Genomic DNA, 19,739 nt, shown 5'->3' on the forward strand with positions numbered 1-19,739 from the left:
ATACATATATAAATACAAAGGTATATAGGGATATATATGGAAAGTTGAATATGGTCTGAATCCCCCTTCACACAGATACTCTTGCATTATATATCTGTATATGTATATGAGCTACATTCATAAACCTAAAATTATATAATTAAAATTATGTTCTAGAAAAAAAACATGGATGTTCTTTTCAAAGACACATCAATAGCTTCTCCAGCCATCATGTCTGGCTTTTAAAGCCCAGACATGATCTTTTTCTAACTATAACCAAGTGGGTTTTTTTTTGCCAAACTTAACTTGACACTACAGGCAGAGCAGCTGCACTGAGGCCCAGTGATGTGTTGTGTGGAGTGAGGATGCTTGTGAGGATTCAAATTGCCTCATCAGAAATACACGTTGTTCAAAGAATAACTTATGTTAAATAAAAAATGTTGCTATTTGCTTTATGTCATCAAAAAGGCAAAACCCAACTCTGCCATGGTTTTCTGAGATAAAAAAAGAAAAATGTAGCAATTGATCTACAAAATGATATGCTTATTCTACATAAACTGTCAAATATGTAAATAGTATCTTATTTTCTTTGGTGTTTTTGTCATATTTAGATTTGTAATAATGATTGTTGGGTAGTATGGTAATATTGTCCAATGTCAGGTCTTCATTTGGTTATGTGGTGATACAATAAAAGGTAGCTAGTTCAGGCACCAAATCTGTCAGTAGGGCCCATCATAACATCATGCACTGGGGCCCGCTGTAACGCCACTGACCACACACCATAACCACAGTGCTGACATGTTAACAAAGTTTCAGTGTATCTTCTACATAATAATGTGCTATAGTAACATATATTCGTGGTTTGCAGAAAACGTACAATACCAACATTTTTTCTGGTGGTTGGATCGTGCATATTCGTGGTTGCCCCCCCTCACCTCCACCCGTCACCCCCACATTCATCCTCAGCAGCTACTCACCAATGACAGGAGCTGCTCCTCGGCGTACAGTGGAGTTTGGCTCCAGGCACCAGCAACAAAAGAAATTTAAAAAAAGGGGGAGGGAGGTGGAGTATTGGTTTGGGCTCAGAGATTGGTGAGTTGTGGGTCTGACTGACAGTTTCTTGTGTGTTATTGGGAGATGGCATCATCATCGTGGTTGGGATTTAAATCCACTACAGTGGTCCCTCGAAGGGAAGCTCCTCCCATCCCCTCCACCGACGATGACGGCTGCGAGTTTTTAGTAGCGCCTCCACCTAGGAGACAACAAGATGGATTATTAGGGGCAGATGACAAAGAAGAGTTTTAATTCCCTGTTTCGTGTTTTCAGCCGTTACCCTGCCCTGCAGAGGAGGAGGACGGAGGAACAGCGAGGACGTTGGCTCCCCCTCCACCTCCTCCGTTGGTCTGGGAGCAAACGTTGGCATGGCGTGCGGCGGCTTTCTGTTTGTAGTGGTTACTATGCAGCTTGTACTTCATCAGGAGGATGAAGATGAAGACGAGGACAGAGGCCACGATGATCCCCCCGATGATGATGATCATGGTTCCTCCCAGGAACTGGAGAAAGAGATGAAAACCATGGAGAAAATTAGACTGCTCTGCAGGTCTTAGGATTTATAAGCAACACTTTCTGCTTTATTGACTCTGACCTCTTCTTTCACTGTGATGATTGATCAAAATCACAAGATGAAAACAAACTCAAACCAAAAGAAACTAGGTTTTTTTGAAAGCTTATAATCAGTTGAGTTTAGTTCATCTTTGACCTTGGAAAAAAAAACAAAAAAAACTTTTCAGTCAACCTGAACAGCATAGCTACAAACTCCATTGGATGTGTGAAACAATCAAAATCTCCTTGAATGTCTCAGTTTTGATTAAGCATTTGCTAAAGGCATTTAAACAAAGGTTTGCACTGGAGTTTGTTATATTCCAAATTCTCAATATTGACAGAATTTTTTTTATTTATATTGTAAATGCATATGGGTTCCAAATATCAGTTATTACAGTTATTACACTTTGGAACCCGGTTTCAAAAATGTGTGCTTCCATGCCTCCAAAATGCCGTGTCTTGTGAACTAAAGGCCAAACCGCAACAAAAGTACAACATTTCATGCAAGAACCGCTGCAATGTAAACAGCCCCTCAGATCCAAATGACAAAGAAACTCTGTGAGATAAAGTGCTTATTCCTGCTATTCATCTATGTGCCTTGTCAGACTGACAACAGCTGTGACTTTGCACTATAACACTCACCTGGTCTCGTATGGAGTGACAGCGTCCGTACTCCGTCTCTGTGCTGAAGGACACGCAGCCCACCAGCTTGGTGCCGGTTAAAGCGGTGATGCCATCATCGTAGACGGCCAGAACACACAGCTCATAGTCCCGCGATGACGCCAGGTCACTCAGCAGGAAGTACTTGTGGTTGGCTGGGATCATCCTGGATAAGAAGATAAGACAGAGATTTAATTTGATTATTTTGTGGCAAGAGAAAGAATAATTATTTCAGATTTAGATCCTTACTGACAACAAAAAGAGCAGAGAAGTGACATTCACAATCTCAAAGAGCATGAAGTTAGTTCAAGCCTTTTCCCTGATGAAAAAATACACATTGTCAGCTGTTTTTTTTGGTTTGATCACAGCATTCCTGTCACTTTTTTTTGTGGCAAAATTGAAAGAAGTCCAGCACCCAAAAAAAAAGACACAAAAATTTTTATAAATTTTAAACTCATTACATAAACTAAAAAGTTTCAAGCATGTTTTTTTTAAAATGTGTTTTTGATAATTATGGTCTAGCTAAAAAAAAAGTTTAAAAAATAAATACATTCAAAATATAATAAACACCCGATCCAAACCTCAACTGCCAAAACTCCGACCCTTCATGCCATGCAGCACTGATGCCTTAATTTGTAGTAAGAAGGAATACGCTCACATTTCAAGGGTTTAAATGCTGATGAGAGGCATCTGAATTTAACCACGCACAGAAAACACAACACAATCACCAGAACAAGAAAAACTGGCATCGCACATCTCTTCAAACCACGGTGCCAACTTTTCTTATTGTAATGATTTAGTTTTTTTTCTCTGCTTTATTAACATTATCTCACTCCTGATGAAGCACATTTCTGTCTGTGAATTTAAAATCAAAATCATCACGGTGCATTTCAGGAGTCAGTGGACAGATGGAGAAAGAACCATGAGATGTGGTTGAAAGCTTAAAAAAGCTAGTAAATGTACCTTGCAGTTTCAATTATTTTGTTGAACACAAATGTTGTTTGGTAGACAACACAGACTCATTTTCAGCTGTCAAAGGTCATCGCTCTCATTTGGTTATGCACACTAAACCACAGGATTGAACACTGCAGAAGTCAGATTAACTAGTAGGAAAATTCACCTCATGTTTTTGTTGAAAGCGCCACATTAATGTTACAGTAATTACAGGCAGTAAACTTCAGCCCAAATCAATTTCCACTCTGACTCTGGTGATTATTCTGTGCTGGAGGAGGACAGCATCGGTTTACTGCTGTGTATTAAACCAGACGAATGAAGGAACTGAATTTAGATACAAATGGACTTTTTGCTATACAATGTCCAAGTAATTTCTTCCTCGTGCAATAACTTTAAGAATAACAAAACTCTGTAAAAACCTATTTTACAAAACTATTTCTTATGTTATTGTACTGCTGGATTGGGTGTTTGCCTCCATTGTTATCTGAACTATCAGACAATAGCACAACTTTTCCCTATTGCTGGCTGTGGGGAATTGAATCTCCCAACCCCCGGCGGTCTCAGAGTCATGCTCTAACAATTCAGCTACACAGAGTTAAACCTGGAAATAAGCCAACAGCAAACACAATTTGTTTCTTTTTGCCATCTTGTAAATTCTTTATGTCTTTAGGGCGAGTCCAAGTAAGGTCTTTAGAGGAAAACTGGAAGTTGAGAAGACAGTCTTTCAAATCTGTGACTATTAAAATAAGCTCTTCTAATGCAAAGGCCAAATGAATAAATAATCAAAGTTGAAGTCATAACAGGTCTCAAGTGTCAAAAATGACATGGTTTATCTCAAGTGGTTCATCATCTGGCTATGCAGTCTCACAACAGTCATTTTCATTTCTGGGAGTTCAAGGCCAATTTTCAACCTGGACACTATTTTTCTCATGTTTTTGTGTCTAAGTGACTAATTGGAACAAGTTTTTGAAGTGAGCTTGAAGTTTTTGATTGAGCAAGGTTGGCAAATTCCTGCAGGCAATTACGCACCGAAAATTTATCTTGACTAAAAGTTTTGCAATTGACAGCATCAGATTGTTAATCTAAGTGTCTGATGACATTATGAAATTATCAACCCGCTCTCATTCCAAACTTTGCAAATACAGCCACTTTTTACAGTGATTTCAACTCAAGATTGTGATAAAAAAACACCTTTTGCATCTGCTGGGCGGCATCGGCTGAGAATGCAACCTGACAGAACCATTTACAGTGTTATCGTATGCTGGCAGACAGTCGGATGATACACAGATGGTTGGTGTCAGGTGAGAATGCCGGGTTTAAACTGTCACGTTCACATGAAACACCACTAAATGGCGTCAGGTTGAAGCACTGCCGGTAACAATGTAATATAAGGAGCATGAAGGTCACTATGAGGCGGGTGGTATGGTCTCCAACAAACCTCAGACATTGCCTAATCCTAACCATCTGTGCCAGCATGTGCGTTTGTCAACATTTCAGCGTTGGTTGCCATGTGCTTGTGTTGTCTAAAGATAACCACTTGCAGCCATGTGGTTATCCCACCATGTGAATTTGTTGACATCACTGTAACGCCATCCTGGAATGTAAATAGCAGATGAAAAAGGATAACTAGAGCGTAACATGTAGATGTGAAAGTCCACTACAAAGCAGCAATATGTGACGATTTGGGATGAGAACGTGTTGAGATGACTCCGACAGAGATAGTCCTTTTTTGTTTAACCAGGAAAAGAGCAGAATTTGCTATCGTCAGACCAACCAGATGCCATTTAAATAAATGAGAAAATCATTTTCTCATCGCAGAACACACTTCATTCACAGTCGACAGATACAAATACTCAAAGATCCTGACTCGTCTTAACATTAATTTATCAATCACCAACTATGGTTTTGTTGAAATAAACCCCTAATTCAGCCAGTAGATGTGGAAAATATGCTGAGTCTATACCTGCAAAAATACTATTTACTTGAATGAAGTTTGGTAGATGTTGTGATAGGGATTTCTGTTCTTGGTTAAGGAAAGAGGAAACAGCTGACACAGAAGGATACCTAAAACGTCATAAGTAGAAGGTCACTGACAGATTGACACTATGTGGCAAGTTAGGAGTAAGAACATGTTGGAAATTTAGTGCTCTGTTTTAAGATTACATGCACATTAATTACCCTAAATTTCATCCTCACAATGGGACGTTAGATGTTGGTATTTAATGCTATATCAGTACATCTCAAATGACGTCTTGTGTGATAGATCTGTTCTCCAGAGAGTGCAGATGAATTTTATTCATTATTTTTTATCTCCGCCACTTGAAATGTTGAGTTTTATCTTTGCTTCCTGAAATTTTTCATCAGATCTTGTATTGATATATCTTATATTTACCTTTAAACTACATGTGTGGCAGCAGAGTGAAGACCTGTCTATTATCTTTCTATCCCGGTTCGTCTCTATCTAATCAAGACCGGATAGTCCTCATGCACACGCGTTAAGATTCTTGTTTTGATGTTGCGGCTCTGCTGCTTGTAATGAGTTCCAGTGGTCCTGCAGACAAACAGCTGAACAGAGATCCAACGCAACAAAGAGAAGAGCTGAGGAGTTTTCCAATAATAACAAAAGATTGAAGTTGAAGTGGAAAATTGAAGTGGAGAGAATATACACAGATAGATGGAGCAGAAGAGAATCAGGAATGGAGAGGGACGTAGCACTTCAAAGGGTACAAGGTAGAGTGAGATTAAAGGCAGAAGGGAGGTGAAGAAAGACGACGGTGGAAAGAGGAAATATGGAGAAAGAGAAGCCAGACGAAGAAGACACAGAGGAGAAGTGATGGGAAAGAGGAAAAATAGGAGGTGAGGGAGTAAAAATAAAGAACTATCAGTGGAGGATGAAGAGAAATGAGGAGAAGAAACAACAGAAACAATGATGACAGGAGAAAGATGAAGAAGACAGTATACAAACTCCATTTTTCAGTCGCAGGTCAGAAGCCGACAGTGATGCAGACTGTAGAGCTCTGTTACAGTCAGCACTGTACTGGACAGATGATGGAAATCTATTGACCTGAAACTGCGCGCCCGTTTTCCATTCGTTTCATCTCCACTTTCTGCTATAGTCTGCCAAAGTAAATACAAGTCAACGGTCTCTGTCCTGATCGCTGCAGCTGATTGATATGGATGAAACAGAGGTTGTGGGGACAGTGGAGTGTGTTTCAAGTGAGATATGACCACAGGGTTTTTAAAAAATGAACAAATTGATTATATTGTCACAATAATTCTCCATCAACATGTCACAATGTATTTAATGGCCCCACAGACCACAGCCATCTACAAATGATATTTCTGTTAACCCTGTAACAACTGGAGTGGCATCGGTTTTCTTGTGCCGCCCTCAGATGCCTTCCACACTTTAGCAATTCAAACCCCTGAAGCCTGAGAAATAAAGAAATAAGAAAGAAATCAAACCAAGTTGCTCAAGTTTCAAAGGGTTAAAACGTACATTATCATGACCTCCTCCATCATCAGCTCATTTATTGGAACACATTCTCATTCCAAGTCGTCACAAATTGCACCAGTTTCATACACGACTCAGACATACATACACAAACAGCTCATACCCATTAAGCACACTGATTCTGGTTTAGCAACAGGACAGACTGATATATCGGCCCATTCTCAGTTCGAACTTGTCAAACAGCGCCGCTCTGTCAGTGCTTTTGACGTACGAGTGTGAAGCCAAAAGCCACCTTCTGCATCCAACCAAAACACAGCTGGACAGCATCAGGTGAGAACGCACTCAGACAGAACCAATAGTGTTGTTATCATACACCGGCGGCGGGTGGAGCAACACCAAGTGCATCCACATACAACGTGCACGGGCGGCGTCACTTGAGAACATGGCCAGACAAAACCGGTCACGTAAACATGAAACACCAATATACAAGTAATAACTCTGCCAGTAACCACGTAATAGGGCGGGATGGTGGAGAGGTGCATCCGTCCCACAAAAAACTGACTTTCATGCGGGAGTTCTGAGTTTGCTTCCCATGTGTATGTGACTTTGTTATCTAATCCTAACCATCGTGATGGTCCACGTTGGTCGCCATGTGCTGTTGTGTAAACACACAGACCATGCAGCATCATCCCACCATGTGCATTAGTTGACAGTAACGGCATGCTGGAGCGTAAACTGCTGACGAAGAAGGATGCCTAAATCATCATAAGTAGACGGGGAAAGTCACTGACAGAGCAGCATCATGTGATGAGTTGGAATGAGAACGTGTTGGATGTATAAACAAAATTTTCAGCCTGTTGTGTTTAAATTCAAGGGAGTCTGAATCGCCTGTTTGAGGGCAGACGCTGGAATATTCTGTTTAGAACAAATAGACAGGAAAAGACAAAATATGTCAGTGGAGCTCTTTCTTGCTGGGAAATGTGGGGTGGACAGAAGGTTAGCTCAAATTTTTTTTTCTATGTTTTTGCTATTGTCAACAAATTCCAAAAAAGACCCAAACCAACACTGAATGTATCATCTAACAAGTGATGTATGTGTATCAAAGCCTGATATATGGTCTTCCTCTGTTCCATAGGACTCTGTTGTCCAAAAACTCATAAAACCACATCAATCACAAGTACATGTGATGATGCATTGTCTACTCATCAGTCATGTCACTCTTCACTGTAGCAGGAAGTGAGGTTTCAAGTTGTGAAACAAAGCTGCTGTGTGGCAGAAAACTGGCCTCGCTGTGGCTGTTCCGAAACAAAGAGACAGCAGAGAAGTTCTTTAACTGTGCCACCCTTAAGATGATCGAGAGCCTGTTCTGAGTCCTTAACTAATTTGAGTACAGATAGTGACGGAGGAAAGACGAAAGAACAGCTTGTAAAAAGACTGAGGAAAAAAAAAGAACAAAGACAGAGTATTCTGGGCTGCAGAGAGAAAGAGAGGCGGAGATGTTATCGATGGAATGATAATTGAGCAGAGAAACATGAGAGCTGTGAACTAGGCCACCCGCTGAAACACCAAGATTACTGCTAATGCTGGACCCACTCATCTGTCACACACACACACACACACACACACACACACACACACACACACACACACACACATATACACAACAGGGAAACAGCAAGATGTAAGGACATGTCCTTGTGCTTGACAGGGTCATTATTTTTTCCTCAGTCTAGTTGCCAGAAGAAAATGTTGGCATTGTACATTTCTGGAAAACGTTAATATGTTACATTTTAATGTGTAATACAAATCATTATCAACGTTCCTACGGCCATGTTTAGACAAGAACAGCCCTACTAAAAAATGGTCTTTCCTTTCGTTTTTAAAAAAAATACGCTTTCATAACATTGTGAAAATGATCCTCGTATGCATGGATCCGCAAAAACAACTGACACTGTAGTATGAATGCCAGACCATTAGTTTGGGGTGTAACTAACACACCATAGAGGTGATCTTTGATGATCACAGTAGCGATTCAACAAATCTATACTTTGCTGAAGGGAGCATGAATAAACTCAGTAGTGTCCGCCATTGCTGTCATTGTTGTCGTCCTGCTCACGCATGGCTATTTGTCTGAAAAATGATGTGCATGCGTGAAGTGTGGCCATGATGCCACTGTTCTCACAGGAACCACACATTACCAGTTTATGCAGCGAAAGAGCGTTGGCATTTAAAAAAAATTACACTCTGGAGCCCAGTTTCAAAAGTTTGTGTTTTCAAGCCCCAAAAACACTGTTGTCTAACAAAACACCATACCAAACCAAAGTTTAATGTTTCATGCAACAACCATTGCCATGTAAATGGCCCCAGAGGTGAACTAGTGTGTAAGCTGTTTTTTGGGAGTTTGTCTTTAGTCACTGTGAGGGTCTAAGGATAGAGCAATATTTGCTGGACAGCATATCACACATAAATTAAACTGAATTGAAAATCATTTGTGCTTTATCAAATCATAGATTGTGACACAAAAATGGGTATATTAAGCCTAAACCTAACCACATGTTAACCACAGCTTTGATAAAAATGTAAACTTTGAACATACTGACGACAAAATAATGTGCATATATTATGTATCTGATATTTGCAGAGACATACAATGCCAACATTTATTCTGGGTTGCTCTATCGTGCCCATCCAACACCTCTACATTCTTATTTTCCACATTTAAGGGACACTTTTTCCTGTATTCAGACTTTCCTTTCACTACTGGACATCAGGACAGTTGCTCTGTAAATGCTGGGTAAACAGGCAACTGTTTGCTTCTGTTGCTATGTCAACGTTATATGGTTGATGCCCCTTTAAATGATTATACTCACATTGTTAACCTTGTACATTTGGCATTGGCAGTTCCTGTGCTTTATTATGGATTACAACTGAATTCAAGAGACAGGGAAAGTGAGAGAGACAAAGTGAGAATGCATGCTTGTGTATGTCTTTGTATTTGCGTGACACCTGTGTTTACATCCATATTCTCTCCATACGTGTGTGTTTGTGCTCCTGCAGATGCATGTGTCCTTTGTCAGTGTGTGCCTGTGGGTCTGTGTGCATCCGCTGTGTGTAGGTGTGTGCCCTGTATATTTTTCTCAGGTGTCAGCCAGTGCAGGGTAGTGCCTATTTATCAACACTAGAGCGGAGGTGACAAGACAAGGAATGGAATTATAAAGCCCAGCATGACCTGCTGGGCAATTCTGTGTGTGTGTTTCAGAGAGGAAACGGTGAGGGGAGAGTAAAAATACAGAAGAGATAGAGAGATAGAGTCTTTATAGAGAAATGCCCAAGTCAGTATGCTTACATGCACAGTTTAGTAAAGCTACGGTTATAGCTCAATTAGGATATTAAATCGGATTACTGTCCTTGTTTCAGTATACAAGCACCTATGGAGTAGAATCTGTTTATTGACAGAAGTATGTCTGACTCCTCCACCACAGACTGAGGTGTTTACAGGACAGAAAAGCTTGACTTCCAATCCCATTATCTGGGTGTGTTAAATTTTACATGTAAATTTTAACACAAATTTTGTAATTTGTTTACATGAATTTTAAAGGTCCAGTTTTAGTCGGACTAACACAAAAATTCGGCCTTCTAACATCATGTAAACGTACTGACTGTCAGTATGTGACTGTGACTGTATGTGTGAACATACGAGCATGTGCATGTGTGTGTGTGTGTGTAGAGAGACAGCCCGAGCATTATAAAGGTATGGTCTATACGTGCTGCAGTGTTCTGGGTCAGGCTAATGGTTGAATGAAGGCCTCAGGCTCTCTTACCTTCAAATACACGCACGCACGCGCACGCACACGAATGCACACGAACGCACGCACGCACACACACACACACACAGACAATAAATGTACAGCTGCTGTTGTTGCCTGCGGCCTCGATGTTGCTTGAGGTAACTCATGTCTCGGCCTTAGGCTTGGATACAGAACTTTACACAGCAAATACATCAATTCCCCTGTGTGGCTCAAAGGGCAAAGAAAGGCACATTATGGTGAGCTAAAGGAAAAAAAAGAAACTTTTTTTTCAAACCCCAGTGGACATTTTCATTTGTGGTATGCTTTGTGTGACAGTTTGGGAAGTTTTGTTGAGTGATAAAGTTGTCTTTCTTGGCTGTTTGTTTGTGAGCAGAAGCCCAAGCAGATGCTATTTGGTGTTCAACTATTGTCATATAGGAAAGTTTTTTCTGGGAAGAACCCAGCAATCACTTGAGGATAATGTTGGCATTGTGCGTTTCTGCAAATGGATACATCAACATTTGTAAGTTTCACACGTATCATATCAACATTTTAAAAAAGTGACGCAGTATATGAGCCAACTTAAGACGCCAACGTAAGATGCCTGCAAATCTGCAGACCACTATCTGGAACCAACAAAAAACAAGCACCTGGTTTTGAGCGACTAGTGGCTGCATTTCCAGCGGCTTTGTGCCAACGAACCAGGGTGTTTTAAGCCAAAACGTGATTTTTCTGAATCATAACCAAGATGTTTTTGTGCTTTCACATAACCAAAGATTAAAGTTGCATCCCCCACTATACGCCGACTGCACGTGACCAGAAATCCACTCCTATTCATTTTGTATTGGGAAGCGACTGATTTCCCATACAAAGCATGCTGGGATACCTGCAACGCAAACTGAGCTGCCGACAATTTCAAAAATGCAAATGCATCTCACATCGAAACAGCCAGTCAAGCTGCAGCTCCAGTGACATTCTGAACAGCTCTGCATAAATTCAGGAAATAACTTTCTGTGGTAGAGAAGAGGGCAGGGGATTGTGGATGGATACAAGCGACCAGTGGGGCAGGGCGTACGCAATTTGAGGCGCATTGGTCGCGTATAGTGGGGATGCACCTTTTAAATTTAAAGTGGATGCTGTCCTTTTTCATGTGAGGTTAGGATGTCAGTAGTGATCATCTGACTTGATCAAATCTGCTGTAAGCTATTGATTCTATCCAGATTAATGTGAAAATGATGGCTTGCTGGGCAGTTGAGAGGATATACTCTGCACAACCTTTCCTGTAAAGAAAATCAAAGATCTATGTTGGTGTTTCTGGAGGCACGTTGAACTACATTTCCCTCAGCCGAGGACTGTATCATTTAATAATGGAGCATAAAATGAATGGAGGCTTAAGGCCATTTCATACATATAGATTGTGAACACGGAGTGGTCGAAATGAAATGTAACTCGGAGTGATGGGTCGGATTTAGTGCCGCGCCTCATATCAAATCTTGAGTGGCTCTATTTCATACGGCTGCAGCCGCTGCATTATTCACCAAGCTGTCATGAACAAACACAGAGGCAACGCTCTAGGTCATGCCTCTCCCCCAGTCCTATATGGCATTCGGAGTATTTCATATCATTATGAGCATTGCATAATTTACGACCTGTAATGACACACACACACTGCCATGCTGACATATTTTAACTGCAATTATCTGGGATCTTTCCTGATTTTCATTATGCAGAACTCTAACTTGTTCTGTGCCCAAGGCGAGGGTGATATAGAATATAAAAAGGATAACCTTCATTTCCGGAACGCTCCAACTGCTGCTACTCATTTTTATTAAAGTGCATCATAACATCCAGGTACATCAAGAAAGAGGATTTACACAAGTTTGTTTCTTAATCCCATAGGAACAGACGTCCTGTAAGTGTGCAGGCCTTATTGTCTGTTTCATTCAAGAGTAAACTAAAATGGAAAGAAGAAATTTGGAACTTGTAGATATGTATTTAAAGAACAAGTACACGTTTCTTTTTTTTCTGTGTCATTAAATGTTCTCAAGTATGTTAGCTGACGGCTGTGCGCACTATGACTCATGACGGTGGGGTGCTGATGTGGAAGGAGCCTTGTGGTGTTATTAACTCTTAGGTTTTGATAAGAATGGTCCTACTAAAAATGGAAAAGTCGTTCTATTGTGTTTTAAAAAAAATGTACGTTCATATGATAACACTGTGAGAATGGAACTTTTGTACAGAGATCTGCAAAAGCAACTGAAAACACTGTAGTTCGCGCTCCGAGTTGACCAGCGGTGTTGAGGGATTTCAGTTTGGCATATTAAATTAGCATCAGCTGACTTTGAATTTTTGAATGTCTTTATCCACATCACGTGATATGGATCAGGGATAACCACACCCAAATCAAGCCAGCTTCAGGAAATTGTAGAAAAAAACTAAAACGACAGTATTTGAAATTTGGATTGAGGCTAATGTCTGTTCATTTTTTAAATGCTTTTAATTGTGCATGTAAGTCCCTAAATTACATATTAAGAGACTTTTTGGTGATTTGGGTTCCCTTGATGTGGCATCTTAGCAGAAAATGCAGAATACATAACTGTGTTTTGTTGAAAATCTGCATGAAGAGAAACAACGTCCTGTGAACTGTCCAGTGCTTTTCCACCACTTGGAACTGCAGAGGCATGATGCAAGCATGCCAAGAATGGCTTTTTGAATAGAGGTGTACCAATACAAAACCCCACGGGGGTGAGAGCCGGCCAACAAGCCAAGTGTGTAATTGACAGCAGTGAGTCAGAGCTATACAATTAGCACTGAACCTGAGGGAAGCACCTGGCAGGCTGTCAGCCATCTCAAGACACTGAACCGAGGGACGCAGGGAGAAGAGCTCACCAGTAATCCAATAATCCAATACCAGAAAAAATGTGAGCCAGTTTAATAACCAAATATGCTTTTTTAAGGTACATGGAACTTGAATCCAGAGAATTCATTGTGAAATCGATCCTCACGACTACAGCATCAACTGAAATATCTTTTGTTTTTTGTGCTTCAAGTCCTGAAACGGTATGAAACATAAATGGATAATTCAAGACACAAGGTCAGGGTGAGAGTTCCTCAGCATGTCCTCAGTTTCATGGCCTCTCTTCCTCTGAATAACAATAAGACAAGAAAGAAAACAGAGGAAAGAAAACAAACAAGACGAGAAATTGAAAGAAGATGGAGCGTTGGAGAAGAGGCGCAGGCAGATTATGAGGAGGATGAGTCAAAATAGTAATAAAGAAAAGGACATACCTGTCAAGGCACACATGTAGCGTGCCAGGGCTCATTCACATCATAAAAATGTGTGTTTGGTATCATACAGATAGTTTGAATGAAAACAGGAGCAACTTCACCCTTTGAAACCTGATCAATCGGCTTTATTTTTTTCAAAAATATGTGAAAAAGTAGAAGAAATGACCCAAAAAATAGCAAGAAAGTGGTGAAAAGTATAAGAAAGTTACCTGAAAATTTAAAAAATAGAAAAAAAAGAAAGAGGCTTAAAAAGTATGATAATAATTTTGTAACATAATTTCAAATAATTTGTTTTTTTCCCTAAAAATTTTCCCCCTAACTTTTTTTTCCCTAGACATTTTCCCTAACTTTTTTAAATCTACTATTTTTTTTGACATTTGTCCCAACGTGTGATGAGCCGGAACAACAAAACAAGCCGCATCCAGCACAAATTAATCCCTGGATATTGCCTTGTTTTCGTTCACGATGGTCATCTTTTGTCTGGGACTGCCCAAAATCACACAGTGTTTACCGGGCATTAAACAAAGAGCATGACTGCCCTGACAATCAGCAACACAATTAGAAACCACAAGAACTCTCCCTCCTGTCTGTCTGAGCAGACTGATGTTTAAACTGATACACAGGATGAAAACACAATTAGAAAACTTAGATTCTTAAGTTTAACATGCAGCAAATGCTTGTATAAAAGCTTTCCATGCTGAATAGACCGACAGTCGATCTGCCCAGTGTGCAGAAAACAAAATTTCTAGTCTTGAAAACTTAATACATATAATTGCAGCATGTAAAGGGTGAGCTCAAGATTAACAACAAAATAACAAACAAAGCCCCTGTGATGTTAAGCCATGCACACAATTTAGTTTGTATTTGCTGAGTTTCTAAGATCTGCTGTTTGGATTTTTTTTCTTTCATCGTCACAGCACAATGGAGGCAAATTGATTGATTTTGGTGCTTTGAAAACTAAGCAACAATGTGCTTCTTTCGCCCCCTTGAACAATATGCTTAGTCATGACAAGCCACAGATGTGTCATCAGTTTTTCCTCCCACTACTTTCCAATGAAGAAGATGTCTTTGTAAGAACTGTTTGGAGAAAGACTTGATGCTATTGAATTGTTTCAATCGCAGCATGAATATATTTATATCAATCTCCATTGTTGACTTAGAAGCAAAAGTTTCAGAGGCTGATATCTTCAAATCGTTATCTATTATAAAAAGCTATCTGCATGTTTAGATATGGGCTACATTTATTTTGGTAGTAAAGTAACAAAGAATCTCGCTGAACTGCACAGTTTTAAAAAAAGGAGTAAATGTGAGACATATTGTACTGCAGATTAACAGATTTGTCCTTCTGCTAAAGAGCAGAACAAAGACATGATGTGTATACAAGAGGCTTATGATCAAAATTTGAAGTGTTTTATCTAACTTACATTTGATTGACTGATTGACTGATTTGCTCAGGTTTCAAGGGGTTAGAGCCTAAACTTGATCTTTTATTCCACATAAACGCATGGTTTTGTGCCTAAACCTAACCAAACATTAACAACAGTGTTTCTAAAAGCATGTGTCTTCCATGTGTCTTCTACATAATATCATACAAATGTTACATATCTGTGATTTGCAGAAAAGTACAACGCCAACATCTCTGAGTCGTCAGCTCAGTTGGATGGAGGAGAAACTCACATTCTTCACATTTTTTTAGCTAATTTTTAACGTGTGAAAAGGACTTGCTTGAGATGTGAATGGAACCAGAGACAGAAGGACGCTGACAGTGTAAAATGCAGAGAAAGTGAGTCAGGCAGAGAGCAGAGAGAGAAAGGTAAAAGGAGAGACAGCTGACGGAGAGAAGAGAGAGGGCATCATTAGTGGGAAAAGGTGGTCTGCATGGCCTCAGGTTGGCTTTACTATAGGAGTCTACTACACACATGCAGACATGTGTGGGTGTGTTCAGGAAGCACTGCTGTGTTTGGTGGGAGAGACTGAGGCAGGTGAGTGGGGTCAAGAGATAATGCTGTCCGCTATACTGACATATACTGGTCTGCTGCTGTGTGTTAAGTGTGTGTGTGTGTGCGTGTGTTTGATTCTTTACCAGATTGGATCGATTTCTTTCAAACGCCTGGGGCAAAGGTAATGGGCATCTTTGCAAAAAAAAAAAAAAAAAAAAAAAAGTCTCACAAGAAATTAGTAAAAGATGATAAGAAATGACCTTTAAAAAAGAGAATAATTTAAATAATAAAATAGAGAAAAAATTCCAGGAAACTTAATGTATTATTATATTTTTTAAACTGTTACAGATAAAAATGTATATATTCTTCTATTTTTCAGCACTTTTTCATACAATTTCTTTCCTTTTTTTTCTCATTTTCAGGTAATTTTCTTGTAATGTCTTATTAATTTCTTACTAAATTTGGGTCCATGTCTTGGTGAGTTGCTCATTGTCTTCTCACTATGTATTTGAATAAAATCAAATAGATTTGCACATGCCCATCTACATATTATATCAACATTTCTAAAGTGAAGTTGTACAAAAGTCAGTCCCTCCAGGTGGGGTGTGATCGCAACAATTAACACTATTATTCCTGCAATTTTGACCAATCACTGCAACATTACCACAAATGTGATTGTTTAAAACGGGTAATATCTCATTATATTACAGAGCTGCATGCAGTGTTTTGTGATTCCTTCTCTCTCTTTATCATGAGACGACTGCTGCCCCGTGACAGAATCACACAGACGCACACACACACACACACACACACACTGACAGGAATAACTGTCAACTAGACTAGACTAGACTAGAATAGAATAGAATAGAATAGAATAGAAGGCCTTTAACGTCATTGAACAGCTGCACAACAAAATTAAAGTGCAGCTCCTCTCAGTGGTACAAAGGGAATAAATAAAGAGGATTAAAAAGATTCAACTGATAAAAACAACAAAATAATCAGCCCAGCAACTCAAACATATAAACTAAACTTGTAACAGCAGTAAAGAAATAAATATTGCACAGTCAGTGTATTGTCAGTGCACAGTTTTTGAGGAGAGCAAAGCTGCTGCGTCCGTGTTTGCTGCCATCACAAACAAATTTTCATTCAATGGAATACACTGAATACTAATCTGAGACAGAATCTGAGACAGCATCACAACAAATTTTGTTATTTTCATTTCATTTTCTGGACAAAAAGTTTTTTTCTTTTCAGTCCTTATCATAAATATCAAATACTCATTAATTTTCAGAATTTTAACCCTTTAAATTCCAGGTTTTTGTCAAGATACCACTATGTTTTTTAGATGGAAAAAAACAAAACACAGTAATTGAATTATTTTCCATATACCACATGCAAAGTAGATTTTTTTTTGGTTTATCACATCCTGGGACATGTCAATGATTTGCAGAAACAATGATTGTGACAGTGCACCTAGTGGAAATAGCATGTATTTTCTCCATATGCCAAATATGGTCAAAATTACGTCATCAGGTGGAAAATAGTAAGAAATGACAGATTCCAAAGCAAAAGCCCAAAATGACACCCAGAAATATTACAATTTTTTTTTATGCTTGGATAGCTGTGGGATCAAAAATGTCACTTTGAATGAGTTTAAATGAAGCATTTTTTTTACCTTAACAGTCTGAATGTAACAATCTAGTTTCCACAGTGTATTTTAGACTTATCGTAGGAGCTAAACTGGAAATTCCAAGATCAAACAAAAATACACAATCTCGCCAAAATGTATGCCATTTGAATGCACATTGCCAAAATGATCAAAAAAATAAAAATTAAAAAGCGTGCAAAATGTGCCAAACAGTCCCTAAGGATTAAATGTGACATAAGCATAAATCTCAAAGTGCAGGTGATGCTTATGGGAATTCATTGCTGGTAGAGGTGCCTGTCAAAAACTAAGGCGTCGGACAAGTCAAATGCACTACAAATAGTTCCCGATGTGTTTTTTTCGTGGAAACTCTTAAACTCACTGTGCTTTAACTTTTATGTTGCCACAAAGCCGATGTAAGATGTGACCTCCTGCTGTCTGTAGCAGTGACACTGAGAGCTGCAGCTCAGAGTCTGAAAGAAGCCAAAACCTTTTGATTTGATCTCAGCCTAAAAAGCCTGGCTGTCATCTTTGGCACTGGAGGTTTTCTAACTGGAGACCTGGTGGGACAAAGTGACATTTGGCTGATGGAGAGAGAGAGAAAGGAGGAAGAGGAGAAACGATAAGGAAGGGCAGGAGGTAAGAGGCGTATACGGAGGTGATGGAGCGAGGGAAGGGAAAGGGAAGGGAGATGACATTACAGTGACTTTCTAAAAGGTCTGTGTGCTGATAGAGTGATGGAAAAATGGAGGATGAGGAAAAAAAGGAGAGGTGTAGAAAAGAGGAAAGCTGATGCCTCATCATCTCAGTGGAATATGATCAGCTGTCATTTCCTCGACCCTTGCTCCCCCTCCTTCTTCCCCTCCTTCCTCCCTCACGTCCATCCACCTATCTCTGTATCAGCTGAGTCAAAGAAACATCTTCTCTTGTTCACAGCACCGCATCAACCTGCCCCTCCTCCATCACTGCCTCCCTGCCTCTTTCTACTTTTCCTTTCTGCCGCTCTCTCTCTTCTTTAATCTCTCCTTCGAGAGCCGGGCAGGATGGTAATTAGAAAGCCAGCACACACACACACACACACACACACACACACTTTCTCACACTGTGCTTTATAAAGTCTTTCATGCATGCAGACAGACAGACACACACACACACACACACAGACACACAGACACACACGCACGCACGCACACACACACACACACACACACACACACACACACACACACACACACACACACACACACACACAGATTCCTGGTTCAGGACAGAAAGAGAAAGAAGAGCAGAAGAGAATATTAAAGGAGGGAGAATCAATAGATTCATTTCCTGGTGCTGACAGAGGTTGATCTCTCCCTAGACCCATAATCCTTAGTGTGTGCGTGTGTGTGTGTGTGTGTGTGTGTGTGTGTATGAGAGAGAGAGAGAGAGAGAGAGAGAGAGGGAGGTGAAGGATAACGCTGGTCAGGTTATTCTTGCCCCGGGGCAGAATTGAGCAGAAGGAGGGAATATTGTAAAAATACAACTTCCTCTCCCCTCCTCCTGTCCTCCCCCGTTGCCTCCCCACAGGGAGTCCAACAGACACAGAGAGGAGGGAGGGACATAGATGAGGAAATGTCGATCTGTTATCTCGACGCTTCGGTTCTCGACTTTTCTGCCAGCGCAGCACGTTGAACTGAAAACCTGAGAGTGCGAGGAAGCTGAGATGAAAAAAAAAAACAGCGCAGAGGAGGAGGAGGAGGAGGAGGTGCTGAGATGGAAACCATGCAGTCGGACTGCACCATGAAACCAGCTTTCTCCTCTCTGTAAATCCTCTTCCCCTCCTGATTTTCTTTTCACACTTCTCTGTCTCCTTCTTGTTCCCCCTTACTGCCACCTGATTCACTCCTTTTCTGGAAAATTATGATCTTCAGATTAACAGTTTTAGATCTCCTCAAAAGTATTTTTAGAAGCTACTAATTTGTTTTGCCAAATGCATTTTGAAAAAAAAAAAAATGGTGCTAAGATTTCATTTAGCTACAGACTCTTCGTCAGACTGCGATTCACATTCTGACTCTATTTTTTAAAGAGGCATTGTGCATTTCTGCAAATCATGGATTCATTACATTTGCACACAGACACATTGAAACTTTATATTTCATAGACACTGTGGTCAACAGGTGGTTAGGTTCAGGCACTAACCACTTGGTTATGGTTAGGAAAAGATCATGTTTTGGCTTAAAAGACCCGTTTTGGGGGGTACAATTTGGGGCTGAAAACCTGATAGAAACACAGTAATGGCTGCTAAAAAACAAATGCTTTGTTGTTTGTTGGTCTTGAAAAGTCATTTGCAGCTTGGAGAAACAAAAACAAAAAAGACAAACACAAACATAGGATATAAGCAAAAATGGATCTTCAAAATGGATCTTAACAAACAGAATATGCATAAA

The 19,739-nt window shown here is 39.9% G+C and overlaps 1 protein-coding gene across 1 annotated transcript in view; it reads right to left on the reverse strand.

Annotated features, from left to right (window-relative positions):
• si:cabz01090165.1 (uncharacterized protein LOC100333421 homolog) overlaps positions 1 to 19,739 on the reverse strand; it is a 77,943-nt gene that overhangs the window by 20,663 nt on the left and 37,541 nt on the right. The window contains exons 7-9 of the mRNA XM_042486142.1: positions 2,224 to 2,407; positions 1,313 to 1,532; positions 957 to 1,231 (exon numbers count right to left, since the gene is read on the reverse strand). Of these exons, the coding sequence (XP_042342076.1) occupies positions 1,107 to 1,231; positions 1,313 to 1,532; positions 2,224 to 2,407 (529 nt within the window). The 3' untranslated portion in view covers positions 957 to 1,106. The remainder of the gene's footprint in view (positions 1 to 956; positions 1,232 to 1,312; positions 1,533 to 2,223; positions 2,408 to 19,739) is intronic.

The sequence above is a fragment of the Plectropomus leopardus genome, chromosome 5, assembly GCF_008729295.1.
Source record: "Plectropomus leopardus isolate mb chromosome 5, YSFRI_Pleo_2.0, whole genome shotgun sequence".
Lineage (NCBI taxonomy): Eukaryota > Metazoa > Chordata > Actinopteri > Perciformes > Serranidae > Plectropomus > Plectropomus leopardus.